The sequence below is a fragment of the Mastigoproctus giganteus genome, chromosome 12 (assembly GCF_048544385.1).
Source record: "Mastigoproctus giganteus isolate SK-2022 chromosome 12, ASM4854438v1, whole genome shotgun sequence".
Classification (NCBI taxonomy): Eukaryota; Metazoa; Arthropoda; class Arachnida; order Uropygi; family Thelyphonidae; genus Mastigoproctus; species Mastigoproctus giganteus.
The window spans coordinates 78340292-78366687 of record NC_143586.1 but is presented as its reverse complement, the minus strand read 5'-3'; the positions used below and the strand labels follow the sequence as shown (position 1 = coordinate 78366687).

The 26396-nt window shown below is 35.9% G+C and overlaps 1 protein-coding gene across 1 annotated transcript in view; it reads right to left on the bottom strand.

Moving 5' to 3' along the window:
* The window catches only part of shn (zinc finger protein schnurri), a 381381-nt gene extending 357582 nt beyond the window's left edge, over positions 1-23799 (bottom strand). Inside the window, exon 1 of the mRNA XM_090386453.1 lies at positions 23483-23799. Coding sequence (XP_090242579.1) covers positions 23483-23516 — 34 coding nt within the window. The 5' untranslated portion in view covers positions 23517-23799. The remainder of the gene's footprint in view (positions 1-23482) is intronic.
* Between the last annotated feature and the right edge of the window lie 2597 nt (positions 23800-26396).

The following is a 26396-nucleotide window of genomic DNA, read 5'->3' as shown; positions in this document are numbered from 1 at the left end:
GCATGAGATAAAAAATTGAATAATACAATAAATAATTCTATTTACATGTTCGTCGAACATTTCTTTATTGATTCAATCAATTCAGAGAGCACAATTGCGAGTGCTGCACAAGCATAGGGAAATTCCTAGACTTACGTAGCGTTCCGCGGAACGCAACCCTTACGTAAGTCGGGGAGTTCCTGTAATCATGGTTGAGCATGAGACATGACTTCAGTTCTGAGATTAAGAAAATTTGTGCCATTTAAAATATACTTCTTTTCTGATAAGGATTTGAAAAGTAAATCAGTTAAAGAAATCGTAGCCTAGTGGTCAGGCGCGCGGGTGCCTAAGTACACGTGCCTTGAGTGACCGGGGTTCAAGCCCGTGACTACTGAATACGGTGCTGTTTCTTGTATTCAATCTATCATGCGAACTCCTCTGACCGTTTGGTCGTCCCGGAGTATAAACAGAAAATTTATTTAATTTATTTTAAATATTCCCTCAACTGACGGAATGTGCCACATGTATACCAGAATGCTTTCCATTTGCATCTGCCTAGTGGTTACTTATGCTTAATGAAAACCAGAGTCCACCCTACAGTGGAACCAAGCAGCAATTTCAAAAGATAAAGTGAACATGTGATCTAAGTTTACTATTCCAAGTTCCGCTTTCTACAACATATGCAATCAATAAACTTTACAGTCCATTTTACTTAAGCTAATTAAAAATAATTCTCTTCGGCGGAAACGATGACCATAAAATGCAAACTTAACGGCTCGGGTCTCCTATGCTTCGGAGAATTAAGGTGACACGAGCCATCATCAGCGAGTGAATTAATGCAATTGGTATTGATCCACAGCGGCGGCAGTGAAGCACGCTTGTTGTTTACCAGGATATCAAATGCATTAGGAGTACATAACAATACACACCTAGGATTTGTCGAATCTTATCGGCAAGCAAGTAACTCTCGAAAATCTAATTACGGTATCAAAATGGTTGGATGTGAAGGAGATTTAGAATATTATAGTCACGTGATAAAGCACCCGACTGATGCAGTCTTGCCCAAAACTCAACCTTCGTAAGGTAATACGCAAAACACTTTCGTTACTAAGCTCCATTATCACCGTCTATAAACACGTGGCTGTCAGAATAAATAACCAAGTAGAAATGCATACTTAGTAGAAATAATTATGAAGAAGATAATTTCGGCACTTCTTCACGAAACGCAAATGACTTTTTTTTTTTTTAAACCAGATATAAACACATTTCATCATTCTCCTAAACAAAAAATAAATAAATAAAATAAAAATCCGTTTATTATTCTCTAGACGACTCAGGCCAGAAGAGTTTACAACAGCATCACGACTCCAAACATTGAATTATTACTATCAGCCAGAATTTACCAACCATGTAATCAACAATGGACCATCCATTTTCTTTTTTGTGGCAGCAGACGGGCTCAAACCCACAGCCTCCTATGTGTGTGCTTACGCCAACCAATGGATCAGGGCCGCCCCAAAGTAAGGTATTAGAACTATATGTGGATTATGAATATAAAGTTCCGTTCTTGCCAGGGCTGTTTTTTCCGCATTCTTAGATCAACTTTCTGATTTTTGAAACTTTAGTGTTTAGTATGAGTTATTAAAATGTTACCAGTAATAGTTATTATAGGTAGCATTCTTAAATATAAGACTGTACTATATTCATACAGCTATATAATCACTTAATTCTGTTGCATCCTTCACCTCACAACATCCAATCCAATTTCACTTCCATTTTCTGTACTTGTAGTACCAACAATCACACTCGTAGGTAGCACAGTAGTTATACTATTCTCCCCACACCAGGTGGAAGAGGCTTGAGTTTGAATCCTGTCACTGACCTAAGGAATTTTTATGGGCTTTTTTTTTTTTTTTCACAACATTATTGAAACTATTTTAGGTGAGCGTTACATGGTTTGCCCCCTTCCCAAACTCAGGTTTTTCATTTGGCAAACATGCCAAAGAAAACAAATTAGATACCCCCAATCGTCATCAATCAAATACCTTTTTGGAAGCCTATACAATCCTGTCCATTCCCTATTTCAGGGAACTACTTTTGGCACTAGCTGGATCACATATTGCATATAGATAAAACCTTCATGCTTTGGGCCATATGTGACAAGAAGGGGTTTGATAAGCAATATAGGGTGAAATATCGCTATACATTCCTGTCTTGCTAGGACAAATGATGTTTCCTAGGGTGTGTCAAGGACATGATGGGACAGAGCCATTTCTCAACCCAGTCCAAACCATAGCAAATCTAAGAAAATGATTAACAAATGCACAGAAGGGCATTCCTGAAGAACAGCATTTCCCCAACAGTAAACTCATACTAATGATTACATCCTGATCAGACTTAGTATTAGTTGTGGCAAATAATGGAAGATTATACAGAAACAGCAATAAAAAAAAAAAAAAACCCCTTCCATATCAGCTGTCCATTCTCTTTAACAGTTTATCTAGTTCTGTCTTGAATTTATTCAAAATATCCACTTATACAATACCAGATGGAAATTTGTTCCAAAAATCAGCTACCTGCAAGCTGAAGGCAAACTTCCACACATCTAACCTACAACCATCCTAACTCAACTCAGATTTATGTAGTGCAAGCACGAGGGAGGATTCCATCAGTGCTGAGCTTACTCAATCCATTCAAAGCAATCAGATCTCCTCGTAGGTGCCTAGTCTCCAGACATTCCAGTTTATGGAACTGAAGCATCTGGCCTTTCCTGGTAAGAGCACCCTTTTGTTTCCTTACTGATCTTATTGTTCTTTGCACTCATTTAAACAAATAAAAATCCTTCCTAAAACAAGGCTTCCAGACAACTTGTATGCAGTAATCAAGATAAAGCCTAACCACTGCATTATACAACAGAGTAAGCACTTCCTTATCCCTGCTGGCAAAATTACCCTACATCATTGACCAAATCCCATGAGCTGTCCTGGCAGCTTATCTGCACTTTTCAGAGGTTTAGATCTGACTGCACAGTTACCTCCAGGTCTTTTTCATTCTCAACTACTCACAAGTGTAGTACCACACACAGTTGGTACATAACCCCAGGGGCTCACATCTGCTGAGTATGGGCTTGGCACACCCAGGGTCCTGAGCTGTATATCATCCTTCTCTTTCTTGGTGATTCCTTTCTAATCCTCTCTCTCTCTCTCTCTCTCTCTCTCTCTCTCTCTCTCTCAGGAATTTTATTTTTGGCTGGTGCAGCATAAGCCTCAGACTTCCTTGCACCATATGGCTAATAATAATAATTAACCTTGGATTAATGGTACCAATATGCAGTACCTTACATTTGTCAATGTTAAACTTTAGTTGCCACTTTTTAGCCCATCGCCTAATTTTTCCATATCTTGGTGCAGTTACATACCTTGATTACTGTCATTAACAACATTCTCAACCAGCCTTTGTCATCTGCAAACTAAGATTAAGTCTGATGTCTTCATCAATATCATTAATAAATACAGAAAAAAAAAAAACAATGGACCCAGCACTAAATCCTGTGGGACTGCACTAATAACATTTGTCAAAGAAGAGCAGTGCCCATTAATACCAAATTTTCTCTAACTCAACCATCCCCTTATCCATAGCATAACTTGCCCTTAATGCCATACTGCTCCAATTTTTACAGCATTCTTTTATGTGGAACAGTGTCAAAAGCTTTTCTGAAATTGAAATACATGAAAGATGTGAAAATTACTTTTTTGCATCTAGTTGCTTTGTTACAGCATCATAATATTCAATCAGCTTGGTTACAAAAAGATTGCCCTTTAACAAATTGACACTGACTGCAGTATAACTATATTCCTGTCTTGTATTACTTCTTGTACCAATGATCTCATAATTTTCCCTGGAATAGAAGGGAAGCTAACAGGTCTGTAATTACTTGTGTTGTGCTTATTCCCCCTCCCCCCCACCTTTGGAAGTGGAAATACATGTGCACACCTTCAGACCATGAGGACCTTGCCTGAATTCAAGAATGCCCTCATAATTATGGATAAAGGTTTGTTTACCTCCTTTGTTGCCTCACTTAATATAGTTGGATAGATCCCACCCACCTCAGGTGCCTTTTGTATGTTTAGCTTCAACAATTTCTTTTTCACTTTCCTCTCATTTATCATAAAATCATTTAGTGCTCTGTTAGAATTTAACTTCTGTCCTCTCCACCCATGAAAAATTCCTCATGTATGAATGTAGATGCAAAATACCTTTTCAGATTGTCAGCAATCTGAGAAGGACCATCAACCAACAGTTAAACCAATCATATCTAGTGGATTAATGTAATTCATTCCATTTCTTATCATGTTTACATAAGTAAAGGAGTCTTTGCTATTTTTCTTTGCATTTTTTGCCAGAGACCTCTCAATCTTCCTTATTTTGCCTAATCTCCTTTGTGACTTGACAGCAAGCCAGTTTGTATCTACTGTTGGTTTTTGTATTGCCTTATAATTTATATGCATCCCACATATTTTTCTTCTCTACTACTAGTCTCATCAATTCATGTGATATCCATTTAAGTCTAAGCCTTGAAAGCATCTCTTAGTTGGTATAAAAAGGCTTGTAGCTTCTACAGTTACTACTTTGAATGCCTCCCATTTGAATTTGCTGTTGGTAGCATCATCAGTTGGTTCCACTGCATATAATTTATAAACTCTCTAAGTCCATTGCAGTTGCCTTTATGAAAGTAAAACCCCTTCCTTGGCAGTGGTTACATCTTTAAGTAAATCTCACATCAATACACTGAGCAGTACAACCTAGTGGGTCTTTTATCTGCAGATTCTTATAACGCATGAAGAGTCACTACTGATAATCTAATAAAGTGTATTGCTTTCTTTCATTGCCGAAAATGCTGAAAAATATATTTTTTATATTTATATTTCATTGAGTGATCAACCCACAACTTCTGGTCAGTATGTGGAAAATTAAAATCCCCCATTATAAGACATCCTGATTTACTGACTCACTCTGTCTTGTACAGCTGTTTGTTATACTCATTACAGTGCTTAGGCCTATAACACACTTCTACTCATTTTTTGTTTTCCAGTGCTTGTCACAGCAAACTGATTCAACATTGCAATGGCCACCCATGTCAAACAGATACACTGCTTTGGATTTTGCGCTTTTTAACTAAGAGCACAACTCCATCCCTCCTGTCCTTTCTGTATGCCTTGTACTCTTTATATTCAAATTTTGCATCCATTATGTCTGAGTGACACCATGTATATGCCATTTCTCCTAATGGTGATTTGTATTCTTACCATACTGTACATCACATAAAATATCCTTGCACTGCATTGTACAGCCTAAGAACTACTACTGGGAGGACATCAGGCACCATTTTGTCTCAATGCCAACACAAATAATTGTTTTCACTGAAGCCAGCAGAAGAGGGGAGTATATGATGAGAGCCTTGTCGATCAATTCGGCCCTGGAAAGATTGTGCAAGGCTCAAGGGGTAGAATTTTTTTCAGCCTGGACTGTACTTGTTAACAGGAGAGATTGCTTCTACAGGGATGGGATACACTTAAATAGAAAGGGTGCAAGAATATTTGCTGATGCTATCGAGGCAGTGTTAGGTGGGTCGGAAAACTGCTAGCTTGGGGGGAGACAAAGACCAATAGATTGACAGTAGCCACTGGCAGAGGTGAAAGAGATTCTTGCACTGCTTCTATTAGAATGAGCAGAAGCCTGAAAAACAAGATGCATGGTATTTCAGAGACTGCTGGGAGCCATTGCGGTACAAGTAAACACATGGGTTGTGTTAGGGTAGCTAAGAATAGAAACAGGTGCAGGTATACTTGCGTGTACACCAATGCTAGGAGTTTAGTAAATAAATTTGATGAATTTGAGGTATTGCTCAAAACATCAAAGGCAGATATTGTTGGGATATCAGAGACGTGGTGTCACACAGATATAAGGGATGCAGAACTGCAATTTGGGGAGTACAACGTCTACAGAAAGGATAGACAGGATAGGAAGGGGGGAGGGGTTATGCTATTAGTTAAGAAACACATAAAAACCAAGGAAGTGAAGCCAGTCGACATCGCTGGACAGTGCAGTATTGAGTCAGTTTGGTGTGACATAAGCATTGGGAGATCAAAATTGAGAGTAGGAGTGTGCTATAGGCCTAATGACTCTGATTAGTATAATAAGTAACTGTACAGGGAAATAGAGTAGGCCAGTAAATCAGAGAGTCTTATAATGGGAGATTTTAATTTCCCAGATATTGACTGGAATTTGGGGGCTGGTTACTCACGCAGTAGCAGGGCTTTTGTGGATTTATTGGATGATTGTTTTCTACATCAGCATGTTCGGGAGGCAACTAGAGGGAGTAATACTCTTGATTTGATTATCAGCAGTGATTCTTCATGCATTAAGAATCTGCAGATAAATGAACCACTAGGTGGCAGTGATCACAGTGTGCTGAAGTGGGATTTACTCAAAGAGGTAACTACCATTAGGGGTAAAGGGAAGGGTTATTGCTTCCGTAAAGGCGACTACGATGGACTGAGACAGTATTTAAATTCTATACAGTGGGACCAACTGATGATGTTACCAACAGCAAATTCAAAATGGGAAGCATTCAAAGAACTTATCTTGGAAGCTACTAGGCTTTACATACCAATTAAGAAATATTGTTCAAGGTTTAGGCCAAAATGGATGTCAGATGAACTAATGAGGCATATGGCAGAGAAGAAAAATGCATGGGATACTTACAAATTAACACATGACACAGAAGCCTATGATAGATACAAGTTGATATGCAACCAAGTTACAAAGGAGGTTAGGCAGGCGAAGGCAGATTACGAGAAATCCTTGGCAAGGGATGCAAAGAAAAACAGAAAAGAGTTCTTTACTTATGTAAACTCTAGAAGGAAGGGGATGAATCAGATTGGTCCACTTGATATTGATGGATCAACTGTTGATGATCCTGCTCAGGTAGCTAACAAACTAAATGAATATTTTGCATCGACATTCACACATGAGGAGTTATTCAGCAAGGGGAATGCCAGAGGTGTATTCAACTCTAGCAGTAAGCTACAGAATCTTGAAATAACTGGGAGTAAAGTGGAGGAGAAACTGTTGAAGATAAACACAAGAAAGGCACCCGGAGTGGATGGGATCTATCCAGTTATATTAAAGGAGGCAGCAAAGGAAGTAAGCAAACCCTTAGCCATAATTATGAGAGCTTCCTTGGACTCAGGGGAGGTACCCATAGACTGGAAATGTGCAAATGTGACCCCAATTCACAAAGGAGGATCAAAGGCTGACACAAGTAATTATAGACCTGTGAGCTTAACTTCTGTTCCAAGAAAATTAATGGAGGCACTGGTTAAAGAAGCACTGCAGGATCATTTAGACAAGACTTCAGTTATAGCTCAGACACAGCATGGTTTTGTTAAGGGGAAGTCTTGCCTGACCAACTTGATTGGATACTATGATGCAATCACAAAAGAACTGGATGCAGGGAATAACTTTGATATTATATACTTGGATCTTAGAAAGGCTTTTGATACTGTTGCACATGGAAGACTGCTACACAAATTGGAGCAGTGTGACATTGGAGGCAAATTGCTGCTATGGATAAAGGGGTGGTTGAGGGGGAGAAGACAGAGAGTGGTAATCAATGGACACTGCTCATCGTGGACTAATGTTATTAGTAGAGTCCCTCAGGGCTCAGTGTTGGGTCCATTATTGTTTTCTGTATTTATAAATGATATTGATGATGGTATAGCAAGCTTAATGTCCAAGTTTGCAGACGATACAAAGATTGGCAGGGTTGTCAAGGACACTACTGACACTATGCTGCTGCAACAGGATCTGGAAAGGTTGAGCAGATGGGCTGAGAGGTGGCAAATGAAGTTTAACATTGACAAATGTAAAGTACTACACATGGGAAACAGCAACCCCAGAGCAACGTATTAACTCTGTGGTACTACACTGACAGTGGTAGAGAATGAAAGGGACTTGGGGGTGGTTGTGCAGGCAGATATGAAGTTCTCTGAGCAGTGCAGACGGGCTGCAAGAGTAGCTCATGGAGTATTGTCAATGATATACAGGAATTTTTCCAGCAGGGATAAGGAGGTGATTATTCCATTGTATAAGGCAATGGTCAGGCCACACCTAGAGTACTGTATACAGGTCTGGAGGCCTCATTTCAAGAAGGATGTAGAGCTGCTGGAACGAGTACAGAGAAGGGCAACAAGATTAGTGAATGGAACAAAGGGGTGCTCTTACGAAGAAAGGCTTAAGTTTTGCAAATTACAGTGTCTGGAGACTAGGCACCAGCGAGGTGATCTGATAGAGGTGTATAAAGCCTTGAATGGTTTAAGCATGCTCAATGCTGATGGGATTCTTCCTCTAGCTCAGAAAAATCACCTGAGAGGGCATAAATTCAAATTGAGGAAAGACAGATGTAGGATAGACGTGCGGAAATTTGCCTTTAGCCAGCGGGTGGTTGGTTGGTGGAACAGACTTCCATCCCTTGTGGTGGAGGTTGATAGCCTAAATAAGTTTAAGGCTCAGCTGGACAGGTATTTTGAATGAACAGAGGGGTGAAGTGGAAGGGGGGTTTTTTTTTTTTTTTTTTTTGGCTGATGCTGCATAAGCATGCTTTCTTGCATCAAATGCCTCTACCAATGCTAATGCTAATAATTTATACCGATGTGTTTGTTTTCCACATTAAATAAAAATATTTCATCCTGATCATTTCTCGCCTTTACTTATATATGAAAGGTACTTTTAAATTAATCTACACTTTTAGGATGCTGAAAATTTTTCTTATAGTGCATTTATGACGTAGCATGTACATATTCCGATGATAAACAAATACAGAGTCCATTGTTTGAAAAGACAACTAAAGCAATAAAGCATTTTTTGTGCCCAGAAGGTTGGCATGTTTTTCTAAATAAAAATTCTTCCATTTCTTCTTAAGTTCAATTGGCTTAGTACTAGATGAAATGCTAAGGGCATGAGAACAACATATAAAATACTACTGCCTTTCAAACTGTAGTAATTTTGAATGCTGCCTTTACCCAAAATCACTTACCCATATATAACCACATTTTTAATGTTTTTGCTACCTTTACTTTTATACCTTATTGCCATACAAATACTTCAGAGGTTATATTAATATCTTATTAACAAAACTGAAAAACAATTTTATTAAAATATTATACAGGCTGAAACCAAAGTTCTGATATCTTAGAAAGAGACTAGCATGTCTAAAGAGTAATCCTGTAGCAACCCATATTAGGCATTGAAGACACAAGGAGTTCAATTATTAATTGTGTAAGGTTATTTTGACTACCACTTTTCTTTGTAGCTCTAAAACAACTTTGTTCACTTCACCTAGCCATAATTCAATAACTAATTTTACACTTTAAAACAAATTTTGTTCTCCTAGTTTCTCTATTAAAATTTCAAAATATCTCCACTGAACGAGGTTAAATAATCCTCATATGCCACTGAGTGTCATACAGTGCTAACACTTTTTATTATAACTTTTCATTTGTTAACCCATTATATATATTAGACTAATATTTACATAAGCACCACAAATTAGATCCACTATAGGATATTGAAAAAGATTAACCAATCCCCCTCCTCTCTAACTGAAAAAGGTTAATTATAGGTGATCAATAGATTTTGCAAATAACTGTATTTATTTTTCTTGAGATCGTTTCATTAACAGTACATAAAGGTAAAAAAAAAAAAAAGGGGGGGGGAGATAAAATTCAAATTACTGTATACATACATATTTGAAGTGAAATTAAGGGAGATAGCAGTTATATTGCACTTTTTATAAGGTTGAGCTTCTGATTTAAACAATGTTTAAATCAATGACTATAATGGTGAAGTTAGAAAGACAGAATAACAGATAATTACTGCGATATAAAGTGAAATATGTAAATTGAATTTCAATAAATATTACATCATAAATCCTTGATAATAGTTACAGCTATAATTTGTTTATTGAAAATAATTTTGAAATAGTAAGAAAATCTAACAGAAATGCATTCAAAACTAAATATTCAACACAGTAAGCGCGAGGTAAAATTGGCATAAACTAATTATCCTAAAATTGCATGCCCTGCTTGGGAGAGGAAAAAAAAAAAAAAAAAAAAAGCATGCCAGGCTGTAAAGCAGACAGGCAAAGGAAAAAAAAAAAAAAAAAAAAAAAAAAAACTATTTCAAATAAATTGAAAGTTTACTGAACATTGTAAAATATATGCATTTCTGAAAACAAGAATATTTGTTGAAATGCTTAAATTATAAATTATTTTTCATGGCAACTTACCTACACTGCATTAAAGTTTTGTTAATTGTAACAAGCTGCAACTGTGTAAAGGAGGGCTCCTGAAATAACCATTTAACAAATAAATAACAAGAAGAAATCCGATACCCACTGTACCAAGAAAAATCAACATAAAATGGATGTCAAAATTATTAAATTTTACATTTCTAAAGAAAATGTTTGAAGATTAAAAGTGAGACAATTTTCAAGTGCATAATTTAAGTAAGAATCACCTCACATTAACAGACTATATTCCAGTAGGATATACACCTACTTCCCATTAACTACCAAACTGATACTATAGAACATAAAAGGAAACAAATGAAGAGAAGTAATGTGTCATTCGGATTACAGAACTAATGAAGTGAGTTAATTTTTCCTGGATAAAAGTAACTATAAAATAACATTTACAAACGGTAAATGTTTCATTCACAAAAAATATACAAATTTTGTACTTATGGAATGGAATATAAAAGTTGGCTTTACAGTAAACTGTCTATCATCCTTTTCTTACACAGAGTTAAAATTCTGATAAAGCTTAAGGTCCTGTTTTTTTTTATACAAAAGAACTAAAATATAAATTTGATAAGCTGATCGTTGTGGGGAGTTTTTGGTGAAATCACTATTTCGGCCTTAGTACACCAGATCATACAGTACTAGATGTAATCTTTAGCACATATTGACCAAGACCAATTTCCATGTTGTACAATTTCCTGGTTGAAAACCTAGAACAGGGGTCTGCAACATGTGGCTCTTTGAGCATGTAACTGCTGCTCTTTAACTTTTAGCCCACACGAAGCAAAGTTTGAAATGTAAGAGGACTTAAAAATCAAGGGTATGTGGAGTGCAAGACTAAAATGCCTTAAAACTGAAATTGAGGATTTGGAGAGGCAAAAGGCTGCCCTTGCAATTCTACATAAATGGATGCCATTAGATGAGTTGAAAAAGCAAGACCAAATTGTGTTTGATGCATGGTGTAGCTTACCGGACATGTATATAAATTTGAAAATATTTACGTTTAGACTTCTCAGTTTTTGGTTCGAAGAATTTCTGCAGGCAAATATTTTCAAACATGAACTATATTAAAAATAAATAAAGAAACCGTCTGAACAATGAGTCACTCAGCATGTTTAAATATGAAAATTATGGCATACTTCCATGATGTTGAGAGACTCACTCAAGAAGTTCGGCAGCAAAAGTCACATTAATTAGAAATATTATTAATAAATAATATTTTTTAATAAAACACATTCCCACTCTATTCCATTTCTTAAACTCCTTCCCACCCCCAGCTGAAGTGCAGCTCTTTGGATTCTCTTTATTTTTTTTTTTAATTAGATCAAAAATGGCTCTTCACTCAAAAAGGTTGCTGACCTCTGACCTAGAATAATTTACAAGCAGTCTCTTCTCTCTGCACTGAAATCTTTTGATACCTGTCACTTTTTTTTCCCCAGCTCAATTCTTTGTGGATAGTATGACTGAGTTGTTCTCATGATGTCTTTAATGTCTTTGCTAAGAAGCAAAAAGACACCTAAGTAATTTATTGTAACTAACTCTGATAATCCTTCAAAACCTGGTCATGAACAGGATCAATGTATTTTTATGGTTGATACACTCATGGGTCATCCAGACCTGGAGTTGCTTTTGAATTTAGTAACCTTAATGCCACTATATGATGGACATTTATCATGTAATATCTTTGTTATATTTCAGCAATATGCTTCCCAGACAGTCCTTTCAAAAATGGTGTTTCATTATTACATGGCTCTTTTTTTGTGAAATTATTCATTTTATAAGCATGATTTTTTAAAACCTTAAAAATTAAAATATTACTCTAAAAATTGAGCTACATATTTATGTTACTAATCTAATATCATATTTATTTTATTCATAAACAAAAAAAATTCATAAACCAAAACAAATTAATTTCCATGCATGCATTATAAAAAATGCAAAAAATCAGTTTATATTCCAAGACAGTCATTTGGGATCAGGAATTTACAGGATTGTGCTACAGGGATGTCACTGTATTTTGTAATATAATGTGGATTTAAACACACTTCATGCATAATTCTGTACTTACATGTAACCACTCAGCTATAAACACGCAGAGTTTGAAAGGATTAAAAGATACAAGTCTTTTAATTGCTTTAATTTTATAAACTAATATTTCCACTGGACATATCATTTATAATAAATAGCCTTAAACACAGATTCCAATTTAAAATCACTATTCAAAAATGATTTTTAACCAGCTTTCCAAAAATGGAAAGTGAACTTATGAAATCATATTTGTGTGAATTTCCTTTGGTAACTTGTATATTTACATTCTAATCCAAATCAAAATTCACTGTACCTGCAAGAGGGGTCCTGGGATGCTATGGAAGGTTTATCATTATTTCAGTTTGCCATTTTGAAACAAGACAGCCACCATACTAATTATAACTTCTATATGTTTAGAACCCATGTCTTCAATCTGGTCCAAACCAAATTTATAGTACATGTAAGGGATTTATTTGTTTACAGATATTGGTATTTTTATTTTGGTTTACAAACTCTAATCATAAATCATTTCATCATACAGGTTGAAAGAGCTTTCCACAATGCTGAAAATGAAAGGTAGGCTTTATTACTTCTACTTAGATTTTTTAATACAGTATTTATGCAAAATAATGTATATAATTCAAAGTGCCTTTTACAGTGCTTGCAATAGTCACTAATTGCACTAAAACTTAATCATGTGGGGGGGGAGTCATTTGACCCTTTTCAGTGGAGATTTTTGAATTTTAATAGAGAAAAAAAAACTTGACACCAGTAAGTGATCAGGAGAAACCAATCATGTCTTGAAACAGTTGTCACAACAGTGCCTTGAGTTTTAAATAAATAGCTGTTTCACCTTTTATCACGATGCTGATGTAGATGGTTATTTCATTGCCCTCCCACTTTACAAGACAAGATACAGTTTATGAATGAAACATAGCAAGTAAATATTTCTTTACGAAACCAGCTGATCTCACTCAGTAACTATTAACAAATCAGAGTAGCTCATTTATGAATCACCAGGTGAGGCAATCCATGAGCAGGTTACTGAGTGCTATTGCAGCTTACTGATGGAACAATGGTAATTTACAAATAAAAATAGATAAAATTTCCTTGCTGTGCTGCATACATAAAATTATTACTGGTTAATCCAATTTCATTAATTCAAAATTAGTTGCAATTTAATTGCCACCCATTCTGCATTAAAATTTAAAACTTCTATAAAATGTGTTGAAAGTGTCCATCTTGGTAGCATAGATAGACTTGAATTTACTTTTCTCGGCATATTTCATTCATGCAACTTTACAAAGAACATGTACATAAGTGATGCAAATGCAACTCTGTTTTTAATCATTATTTAGTACAAGGCTATTTATATGGATATTTATTACTGAATATTCTTACACTGCAAAAATTATCTGTACATAGAATTATCTGTGTATTCCAAAATAAACAGGTGGTTCTTCTCAGGAAAAAAAATAACCATCTTATGCCCTGGCTAATACATGAACTTCTCTACAAATACTGCTGCTATTAGTGAAACAACCGTCTACCACCACTCCACAAAAATCTCACTCCATATCTAGTGACCTTGTACTCTGTTACCATATTTATATACAGTATTGACCAATTGGTTTCACAAAAAAACAGATAATCTTTCATTATAATAATGATGCCTTACCAGCTAAATAAATAATAAATTTTCTATTTATACTCCAGTCACAAGATAGAGAGGATACAAGGACATCACTATATTTAGTAGTTATGTGGGCTTGAATCAGTCAACTGAAACATGGTACATTCATCATACAGGTTGAAACAAGATTTAAAGTTTATAAAATTACATGATTGGTACATTCAAAGCAATAAAATGTAAACAGACTTTGCTAGTTTTTAAAAATGTAATTTATGCTGCCATAGAAAAAAGTTCCCTCTGCAGATAATACCAACTACATATTTTAAGAATAACAGCTTTGCTCTTTTTCTCCACACTAGTGTTCAGCTCCAAATATAACTGCTGTTCCCAAAGAGATCTCCTTTAAAAGCATCTTTCTTAACTTTGTACATTACAATTTATAGGCACAAAAAGTGACAAGTCAAAAATTGTCACTTTTGACTTACTGACATGATGATAATGTAAAAAGGATATAACTGCATCAAAAAAGCAACATAAATAGTGTTACAATTTTTTAAGTTGGGATCACTAGTATTGTATTCCAAGCTAGAAATGCAGAAGAAAAACAATAAGTGATACTTCTAGCTTGAATGAGTAATAAATTTTACACACTACATTTAATTTTTTTTCTATTCTAATTTTTTTCATATTTATGTTTACATTGTGCATGCAGTAACTACACTAAAAATAAAGATAACAAAGTACTTACTTTCTATTACTGAAAAGACGTGATGATATCACTAAAAAGCAGCCCTATATATACACACACTGAATGGCCACTTTATTAGATCCACCTACCCAGTAGTAAGTAGGTAGCATCCTTCATTGTATCCTGGCATAGACTCAATGATTTCTTGAAAGCATGTCATAGGGATGCTGGTTCATACTGATTTAACAATTTCCCACAGTTGTTGCAAAGTGGGTGGTTGTGGATCTCTGCTCTGAAGACCTCATTCTACCTCAGCCCAGAGGTGCTCGAGTGGATTGCAACCAGGTGCCTGGAGAAGCCATAGCAGTAAGCTGCATACTCTTGTGCTTCTGGAACCAGTTATGTACAATTCTGATCTTGTTACATGGTGCATTATCCTGCTTAAAGAACTCATTAATAGATGGATAGATAACCTGTGTTATTATATGTTGCTCCACAGACGTCACGGACCCCAATGTGCACTGTGAAAACATTCTCCACACCATTATATTACCATCATTATGTAGTATGGGTCCATGGATGTTGTTTTTGTCATATTCTGGTCCTCCCATCAACATGAAATAGAAAACTGGGAGTCATCAGATGAAATGTTTTTCCATTCCTCTAGTGTTAGTTCCTCAGCTTACAGTAATCATGCCTTAGTTTTTTGCTGACAGGAGTGGAATACAGTTCAGCCATCAGCTACAATACCCCTCTGTGATAAGATATGGCAAGTTGTACGTACATACATTCTGTCTCTTTGCCACTGTTGTACTGGGTTGTTGACTGATTGCAGCCTTTCTGTTATCTTGCACAAGCCTTGTCAGCCCCCATTTGCCTCTTTGCATCAACGATGCTGTTTCTAACCACAGGATCATCACTGGTTGGAAGTTATACGGATATCAGACCAATCTTGATACACCAGAGACAGTTGTACGTGAAGATTTGCTTCAGGGTTGCAGTTTCCAAGATACTCATACTGGTGCCAACTATTATGCCATGTTTAAAGTCATTTAAATCCTTAATCTTGCCCATTCTTGTACTGAACTACACATACAGCATCCCTATATATCTGCCCAGCTTTATTTTGCATAGTATGAACACGTGATGCCCTTACTGAAGGGGCGCTCCATTTCATGAAATGGCCAGGTGTTTTTGATGAAGTGGCCATGAATTTTATACTGTCACAGTACGTGTCACTTACACAAGTGACAAATAAAACAAGAATACCTTATAAAGTCACAGAAATGGGATATGGAGAATTTTTTTTATCACAATAACTTATGCAATTGCTACTACAATGCTTCCTCAAAATTCATGAATGAAGACAAAATAGATAAGTAAAAATTTTTAAGAGAAACAAAAACAGATCCACTCAAATTTTTGTACAAAACATTTTACTCAGGCTTGGTATATAAAGAAATTATTTGTGAAAGAGCTTGAAAATAAAGCAGCAGCAAAAAGATAAAAAAAACTTATCACACATCCTTTTAAGAGGAAAAAAAAAATCAGATCTTTGAGCTTTTTACAATTTTGTTTTCACATTAGTTATTTTGATTTATTTATTTATTTTTTTCAATTCAGTTAATATGCAGGAGTTGCAACTTATAATACTGGTTTTTTATTATCACTTTGTACCAAATGATGAATCAAAATCAATTAACATTTAGAACATGAAAGATTGCGTTCTTAAAAGCATGCATCCTGATAAATGAGTTTTTGAATTTCCACTGTTTTCCAGGGGTGCATTATGTGCAATAGTGATTTTTAATTTTAATGAGAAATTCCTGCTGGTAATGCCAGATAAGATTTTACCCTTTTGTTTTTTTGATCAGCAGGAAATATCCCCTCCTAAAGCAATATAATCTAACAAGTGTTTCTCAACCTTTTTTGCAGATACGCACCATTTTTATATTTGAGGTGGAGGCCAAGGACCAATAAAATATATTAAACTATACATGCAAATATATTATAACTATTTTTAAATACAATGATACGTACCCATACTTAACATACATAGTATATGTTAAGTTTTTATAGGATACTTGTATCTCCCATCGCTGTTAATGGGATTTGTTGCCTACTGCAAAAAAAGCTATATTTTACTTATAAAAGTTGTCCTTGACCCAGACCACTTTCATAAAAGATTAAATTTGAAAGTGTCTGCAATTCTGCCCAGACACGATAGGAGGGAGTACACAATGAAGGCCTTGTCAATCAATTCAGCCCTGCAGAGACAGCACAGCACACATGAGGTAGGATTTTTCTCAGCAAAATCTGTTCTTGTTAGCAGAAGAGAATGTTTTTACAGGGATGGGATACACTTGGATAGAAGGGGATGCAAGGATATTTGCTAATGTTATCAAAGCACAGTGTTAAGTCAGTTGAAAAACTGCTAGCTTAGGGAGTACACAGAATAATAACAGCTGCAGGCAGAGATGAAACTGATTCTTGCACTGCTTCTATTGGGTATTGGGTCTCATGCAGCATCCTGGAAAGCAAAGTGCACAGGAGTACAAGGTCTGCTGGAAGTCCTCATGACACAAGTACATACATGGGCTGTGTTAGGGTTACTAGGAGCAAAAACAGGTGCATATATACTTGCTTTGCCATACTCCAAGCATTCTTGCTTGGAGTATAGCAAACAAATTTGATGAATCTGAAGTATAGGCTAGGTCAAGAAACATGGACATTTTAGGGTTATTGGAGATAGTGCCACTCCAACATAAGGGATGCAGAATTTGAATATGGTTAAAAATATGTACAGAAAGGATGAGAGAGGGCCAGGGCAACGTTGAGTTGGTTTGGTGTGATATAGGCAGTGGGAAGACAAAAATGAGAGAGGAGTGTGTTTGTTTGATTTATTGATACATCAGCATACCTTGTGAGGCCATAATGAACAATGAGTTATAAGCCAAACAACTGTGATATGCATATTGAGCAACCATAAGAAACATTGATTGGGCCAGTAAATAAGAATATCTTATGATGTGGGATTTTAACTTTCCAGATACTGACTGGAACTCATGGGTTGGTCACTCACACAATGGCAGACTTTCCTGGATTTATTAGATGACTATTTTCTACACCAGCATGTTACAGGCAACAAGACAAAGCTCTTGATCTGATCATTAGCAGTGAATCTGAATCTTCATGCATTAAGAATATCCAAGTAAAGGAACCACTAGGTGGCAGTGATTATAATGAATTGATGTGGAATCTACTTAAAGATATAACTACTGTCAAGGGAAAAGGGAAGGGATTTTATTTTAGTAAGGGCCTACAGTGGTTGTAGACAGTTTTTAAATTCCTTTCAGTGGGGTGAACTGATGATGTTATCAACTGCAAATTCTAAAAATGGAAAGCATTCAGGGAAGTAATCATAGAAGCCATTAAGCTTTTTACACTAAATAAAAGATATTGCTTCAAGTTTAGACCAAAAGGCCAGATGAACTGACCAGACCAGTGGCAGAGAAGAAAAATGCATGAAATGATTATAAATTAGCAGGGAACACAGAAACCTATAGTATGAGAAGTCTTTAGCTAAGAAGGCAAAGAGAAGTAGAATTCATTCTTCAAAGAATGAAAGGTGTGGCTTTATAGAAGGAAAGGGATAAACTACATTGGCCTAATAGACATGAATGTCATAACTACTGATGATGCTGCTGTTTAGGTTGCTAACTGAATAAGCATTCTGCATTTATATTCATCTGTGGAGGTCTTAGTGATGGGAATACTGGAAGTACATGGAGTTAATTGAGAACTGTAATAACTGAGAAGATAGTGGAAGAGAAATTAAAGCTAAAAGTCAATAAGGTACCTAGGGTTGATGTATCCAATATTAAATAGAAACAAAAGGGGCAAACAAAACCTTACACATAATTATGAGAGCATGTTTGAATTCAGAAGTGGTCCCTATAGATTGGAGATGTGCAATACCTAGTTCAAAAAGGAGATCAAATGTTGAAATGAGTATAGACTGTCAGCTGATTTCTGTTGCAGAGAAAATAATGGAGTTGTGGTTAAAGAAATAATGTAGGACCATCTAGACAAGAATGCAGTTATACGGCAGTGACAAAATGGATTTAGTATTAGTAGTGGCAAATGATGCAAGAAAGCAAGCTTAAAGAGAAGCAGCAAAAAAAAAATAAAAAAAGACCTACCCACCTCACCTGTCCATTTCCTCCAAGAATCTGTCTAGTTCTTTCTTGAAATTATTTATCCCCACTTCCATAACACATGAAAGTTCATTCCAACAATCAACCACCCACTGGTTAAAGGCAAATTTCCACATATCTATCCTGCAGCCATCTTTCTTCAATTTCAGTTTATGCCCCATCATGTGTGTAGTCTCAGAAAGAGGAAGAATGTCATCAACACTGAGCTTACTCAATCCATTCAAGGCCTTAACCACCTGAATCAGATCTCACAGCTGCCAAGTCTCCCAATGCTGCAATTTGCGGAACTAAGCCTTTCCTGATACAGGCACTCCTTTTGTAGCCTTCACCAACCTTGTTGCCATTCTCTACATGCTTTTCATCAGATCTACATCCTTCCAAAAATGAGGCCACCAGAGCTATATACAGTACTCAAGATGTGGTCAAGACATTTGACATCACACACTGATTTCAGAAAATCTTTTGATACTGTGCCACATGAAAGACTGCTGTATAAATTGGGGCAGTGTGGCATTAGCAGCAAGTTACTGCTATGGATAAAGGCATGGCTGAATGAGAGAAGATAATTTTTAATCAATGGACACTAACTCTTGTACTAATGTTATTAGTGGAGTCCTCCATGGTTCAGCACTGTTTTCAATATTTATTAATGATACTGATGAATGCATATTATGCTTAATATCTAAGTTTGCAGATGCAAAGGTTGGTTAATACAGTAATTGTGTTTTATTACTGGAACAAGATATAGAACAATTAGGCAGATAGGATGAGAAGTGGCAATTGAAGTTTAACATTGATAAATGCAAGGTACTGCATATGGGTGGTATCACACTGAAGTCAGTAGAGAATAAAACAGACCTGTGGGTAATTGTGCAATCAGACATGTAGTTCTCTGGGCAGTACAGACAAGCTACTAGGACAGCTCATGGGGTTTTGTCGATGATATACAGGAATTTTGCCAGCATGGATAAGGAGGTAATTATTCTACAATATAAAAACATGTCTTGAGTATTGCACACAGGTCTGGATCCTCATTTTAGGAAGGATGTGCAACTGTTTGGAAGGGCTGCAGAGAAAGGGCAACGAGATTAGTAGGGGGACACAATGGCACTTGTGAGCAGATCTCACTGAAGTGTGTCAGGCTCTAAATGGATTGGGTAGGCTAAATGTTGATAGCATCTTTACTATAGCTTAGACAACATCCTAAAGGGGCACAAATTTAAACTGAGGGAGAATGGTCACTGGATAGATGTACAGAAATTTGCTTTTGGTAGTTGATTGTTGAAATAAACTTACATCTAGTGTTCTGGACATGGGTAGTTTGAATAAATTTAAGGAAGGGTAGATAAATTATTAGAGGAGGTGTTTGGATATATAACTGAATTTTAACATATTAAAGTTACAAGCAAGTAATCTGCAAAATAACCAGCTTGCAATGAATCAATGGCTAAAACATATCTATAAAACTTGAATTAAAACACAGCAGTTCACAGTAAACACTTCATTTTTTTGAAAATTAACGAGTAGCATACCATTCAAAAACACTATCTGGAGGGGTTTTGCCATGTTTTCCATTAGACACTGTGCTAGGGCCTAAAAAAAAGCAGGGAACCAAAAAACTATAATTGAAATAGAATTCACCATTTTATTCCAACAATAAAATCCTACAAACTAATTTTTAAACACAGACTTCTAAGATAAATTCTTTTTCTGTTAACAAAATCATTAACGTCATCAAAGTTCCTACTGTGAGTAAGATAGTGCTGGAATAAGTGTTGTGAATATAACTTCCAAATCAAGTTTATAGAAACACATTCAACTTTCTATTAAAAAAAAAAAAAAACAATTTAACGCAAGAACATTTTAATATATTTTTTATCATGCTGTGAGGCCTCGGAATGAAAGGTACCTAGGGCTTAAGAACACCAAACTAACAGTACTTCGTGCCAATGAATACCGAAAGACGGCCCTACACAGGAAGAAAAATCTCATCCCCCAAAAGAACATTGTTTATATACATAATTTTACTATCACTTGTTGGTAGTAAAATTATTTATATATTTTTTATATATTTATATAGTGGTTGGACCTTGTATCCAGTGTGTAACGTACGACCCCCGCACGCAACCAAATTTTTTTTCGGTGCTCTAATGTAAAAAAAAAAAAAGTAAACTGCAGCCATTATCAACCCACTGCAGGATGGAAGCCTCCTCAACAATTCATGCTGAGGGAAATGGACCATAATCTGCCACGCTGGTTCAGTGAGGTTGGCAGATCGACCGTATTTAGCAGTCAGGGACTTGAACCCCGGTCTCAATGTAGTGGTTCCTAAACTACTGAGACGTACGGACCCTTTAAAAAATAATAATAATAAAAAACCGTTTATGGACCCTTTCAAAAATCAAAAAAGTTTGCGAAACCCTATACTGTGTGTGTGTATGTGTATGTATATATATATATATATAAAAAAGGACGCCGTAGCCGAGTAGTCATGCGCACGGGATACATAAGTGCACGTGCCTTGGTCGACCGGGATTCAAGCCGTGACTACTAAATACGGGGCTGTTTCTTGTATAAACAGAAAATTTATTTATTTATATATATGAACATTGTGTTTTCTGAAAATAAAATTCAGTCATGCTTAAAACAACTCAACTTTATTTATTCTTATTTTTACATAAATATATAATAATAACAACTTTATCATCAATTTGCTATACACACATAGAAGGAATAGTTTGACCAGTTCCAGAGGCTCCGTTTCGCGGACCCCCCCCCCCCCGGAACTGGTATATCGATTCCCAGGGGTTCGCGAACCCCAGTTTGGGAAACGCTGCTCTAATGTATTGTAACCCATTATTTATACGGCCATAGTGTTTATTATACCTTTATACTCCATTTAACGTCATATGTGTCACCAAGAAATTACAACAGCCTCATACTTTCATTATTAAAGTTCTCCCTTCAAAGTCATTCTTCAATTTGTAGTAAAAATCTTATTATTAAGAAGCAATTAGAAATTTTTAATTTTTATTCTAAAATACACAGGATTCTAAAAAATACCCTCACCTCAAGTAGATCAAAACCAGGATACTGTATATTCAAATAGTCAGTAAAGTCGTCTGCTACTTTTTTTTTTTCCCTGAAAAAAAAAAAGTTCTCAGCAGACAGGTTTTATATACTAATGTTACCCAAGTTTTCAGGAGGGCCTGTTTATTATGAATCACGTATTATAATCATAAGACCACACCTTCGATTTTCAGCAGGGGACTGGAGAAATACAGTCAGAAAAAAAAAAAAAAAAAAAATTATATATATATAGGTATCCAAGTTCGGGGAGGAAATAATAGCGTTACCCTTCCCGCTGTAGTTGGCGCCTAATTACAATATGTTAATGAGGAGGAAGTTCCGAGGCCAGTGGACACTAGCCGTTCTCTCCACGTGACCTAATTTTTTTCCTCTTACAATGTTGGCCAAATATTAAAGTGAAGAAATATAAGCAACAACAACAACTATTATCAATTTCGCACAAAACAGACCATCTATCCCTTACTTTAAATTTAACATTTTAAGGAAAAGTATAATATAAAACATATCGTAGCATAAATTATTTATCTTACTTTTTTATTTATATAATTTAAATAGAGTAATATATAATATAGCTTATTTGCTCACTACATCCACTCTCTTAAGTATAAAAAAAAAATCTGTTTTATCATATTTTTCTTCTTTCATAAATTCAACTACATCTATTTAGTAGGGAATCCATAAATATTCTTCCAAAAATAATTATTTCCCTTTTGATGCCAAAACTAAACACTGTGGTCAATGTTGCCACTATTTATCAAAGAAATTTTGGTGGACTGATAAGATTTTAAAATTTAAACTACTGTTCATAAAAAAAAACTTTCAATAATAAACGCATATGTCGCGATAAGCATGTTCCTAACTGAAGCCATTCATAAAACGTGAATTGAATTCATCAATAAGCAACCGACCGCCCACACTTAACATATATACGCTTTACCGCGAAATTGTTTTGATCAATGTATTTCTGTAGTTTTAAAATTTATTAACCTAAGATGCCATAATAAGTAGTATATACAAATGCGACTAAGTACTAACTTGAAATAATAAATAAATTGATCTACAAAAATGGCGTCTACAAAAATTTTTCCATATATTTTACTTCAACACTGATAAATAGGCGATGCATTCCATCAGAGAAAGTCAGATATTGGAGTTCAAAGCAAAACCTCTTTCAGAAGCCTAGGTGAAGCAGCCATCTGCAACCATCGGCATGCATAGGAAATGAGGGCTACCCCCACGACGAGGTGTTTCCCAAACCCTCAATGGTTGCGAGACTCAACAGCGGGCGTCAGCACGATGTCCCTGACTCAGACGTACAACCTTACACCGCCACCTAAAAATATGCCATTATGTTCCAACTCCGAAACTCACTATTCATTACGCATACCTTCAATATTGAAATTATTATGATTTTTTCTAATCAATTTTTTTAACGTGTTATCAAATCATCACCGGTATAAAAATGTGGAGCTAAACAAGCTACTTACATTCTACACTTTGGCCTTGTTTTCGACGTGGCATCGTCGGCGAGAGGGGGAGACACCACAGTTGCTTTCGTTCAACCCAGTTCGCTGCGAGATGAGGGAAATTCCCACATAGCGTTTCCACAAACAAGAAACATTTGGCTTCGGCTATCCTTCGATTAAAATACACAAACAATAAGCCATCGGTTACCGTTGTAGTTCCTGAGTTTCGTGTTTAAACCTTTGTACGAAAAGGTATACGCCAACATCAACAAAAAAACACTGGCTATTTCATGTACGACGAACTGTTACAACCTTGAGCAATGACGTCAGGCGATACCCGCCAAATCGCAAACGAGGCTGAAGGATATCCCTACCGCCATGTTTACAAGGGTGCGTGAGCACGTGGTGTAACCAGAAGTTTGCAATAATGAAACAGCACTTCTCGAGAATTCGTACAAAGGCACTTGTATGGTATATTTTATCATTGAGTGATCTCTCTATTTTGCTTTCATCTTTGCTAAATATACTTATATGTTGAAGAGTAAAAATTATTTCCATATGAATAAGCAAATGCCCGAAAGTGAGAAAGTAGTTGTAAGAATGTTTTCAAGAAGCCCTTTAAATCCAGGATGCTTTTACTCTGCTGAAAGCAGAGTTATTGTGAATAACAAAACGGTAAATCATTGTTATTATTATTATAGTGTAATCAGTATTTTAATAAAAAATGAACACAAAAAGAAACCAAGGGGAAACTTTTTATATAAAAGTTTCAGGTATCAATCCGAAAATTAACTTAAAGAAATAAACTTATTTTCACGTTTACCATACAGAATTAGTCTTAATTAAGCAGGGGCCAGCACTGAATTTGAACGTGTATGCTTATGTAAGTGCCGCATTAACTTACATAAAAAAAAAAATGGTGCGAGTAGAATTTTCGATTAGACTTTCAAGCAACTTATTTTATATTGTGACTAAGTCAGCTAATCAAGACCTTCATGGGTCTATAAGTAGTAAATAGGGGCAAAAGGGTGGTCTTCCCCCCCTCCCCCCGATTTGAGAATTTATAATAAACCTTATAACGCCGTAAAATTAAATTATAACTATTAGCAATGAATGCTTTTTATATATACACCACTTTAATACGAACGATTTATTACCTCCTTTCTTTGATTCGAGGATCCGTTTATCTGGTGTTAGGAACAAGGTTAGCGTTCTCCCAGTAAGTGTTTTCAACTCAATTTTATAAAAATATAAAATTCTGCGGATCCACTATTAGACATTGGGAGACGCACAAGAATTCAAGCTCCCGCTTGAGAAGTTTCACTCTGTGAATCTTGCGATACGTAAAATTAAATTACACAAAATAAAATATCCTATTTTATAAAAATAGAATGGACTTTTTCTAAAGGAAAAGAATAATAAAATCGCAACGATATATCGCTGTGTAGTATATTGTATGTGTTTTGAGTAATAGATAACAATCAGACGTTCCTATTTTTACTAGTTTGTCAAGCTAAGTTCATAAACCATCAAAATAGAATTTTGGAAACGTTGATAGCTGTTTTTAAAATTGAAGCGATGCGGTGGCAAAGGCAGATATTTGAGTTGACCTGCATTCTTGGTACTTTTAATGTTTAATCGCGATTTTCAAAAGTTCAAAAAAAAACAACTTTAACTGTCTGTTTTTTAGATCTTTGATGGTACACTTTGATGATTTTTTTTTTTTTTTTATGGAAGTGCTGATTTTGCATTTTTCAAATAAACAGTTCATTACAATGCCATCAAGTTATAATGAATTATGATGTGATGAGGAGATCACATCAATTGCAATGCTTCAAAATCCAAAGCTCTTATGTAAGCTAAAACTGTTTATCTACTGTATACTCAGAATGAACTTAATGAGGTGCACAGTAACAAAAAAGGTTTGGTTTATTATTGGTAAAATTTGTTTTTATTTTTAGATTCAGTTTCCACATGACAGATCCTACCATTATGGGCTAAATTGGCACTTCCGTAGACAGGTGGACAAGAGCAGCAGTGCGTAGCACACGATTCTTGATTAGACTAGGGTTCGAGCCTGTGACCACCAAATATGGAGGATGCAGAAAGGTTAGGGGATGACCATCGCATATCCCCGGAGCAATATGGCCTTAGTTGCTAATGCTCCTAAAAACCAAACAACAAACATAACATGGGCTAAATTTGATATGCAATTTTGTTCCAGGTGAGCAATCTCATATGAAAGCTAAAAGGCCTATCTTATCTAATAACAGCTGGGTTGGTAAAAAAAACTGCAATTTCTTGGCATCCCCTGTGAGATTCATGAATGAGCCACCCCTTGTGCCCTTAACAGTCATGTCAAACCAACTATCCGTCCCCCCCAACACAGGGGCAAACTTGGCAGTATGGTAGTTTTCTATTGAGATGGACCCCATCTTATTTATGTCATCTTGTATTGTTATGCAGACAAATTGGGAGTTAATGTCCCTGTGAGTTAGGCTCAACAGAAATCTGCTTGAAGATGTTTGCTTTGTGGTTGCCCATACCAATGAGACATTGAGCACAGAACACTTCCCATAAATTTCTTTGGCTGCTGATGAAACTAAATACAGGCTGTCTTCTGCAGTTTAGCTACCTGTAATTGGTTATCTTATCCCTTTAATGCCATTTTTAGAGGTTGAATCATATAAAAATTGGATGGGAGATGCAACACCTGTTACAATATACATCAGTCTTGATTGGGTTCACTACATGTGGATGAATATTCTCCTGACGGAATGCCCATCTTCAAGCTTGCATGCACACTTGTTCTTAATAGCCGCACATTCTCAGTTGGATTCATGATATGTGGATGGCCATTCTTATGAAGAAGAATGGCCATCTGTGAGCTTGTGTACAGGAATTACAATGTTTCTAGTTGCTAGGCATTGAGATA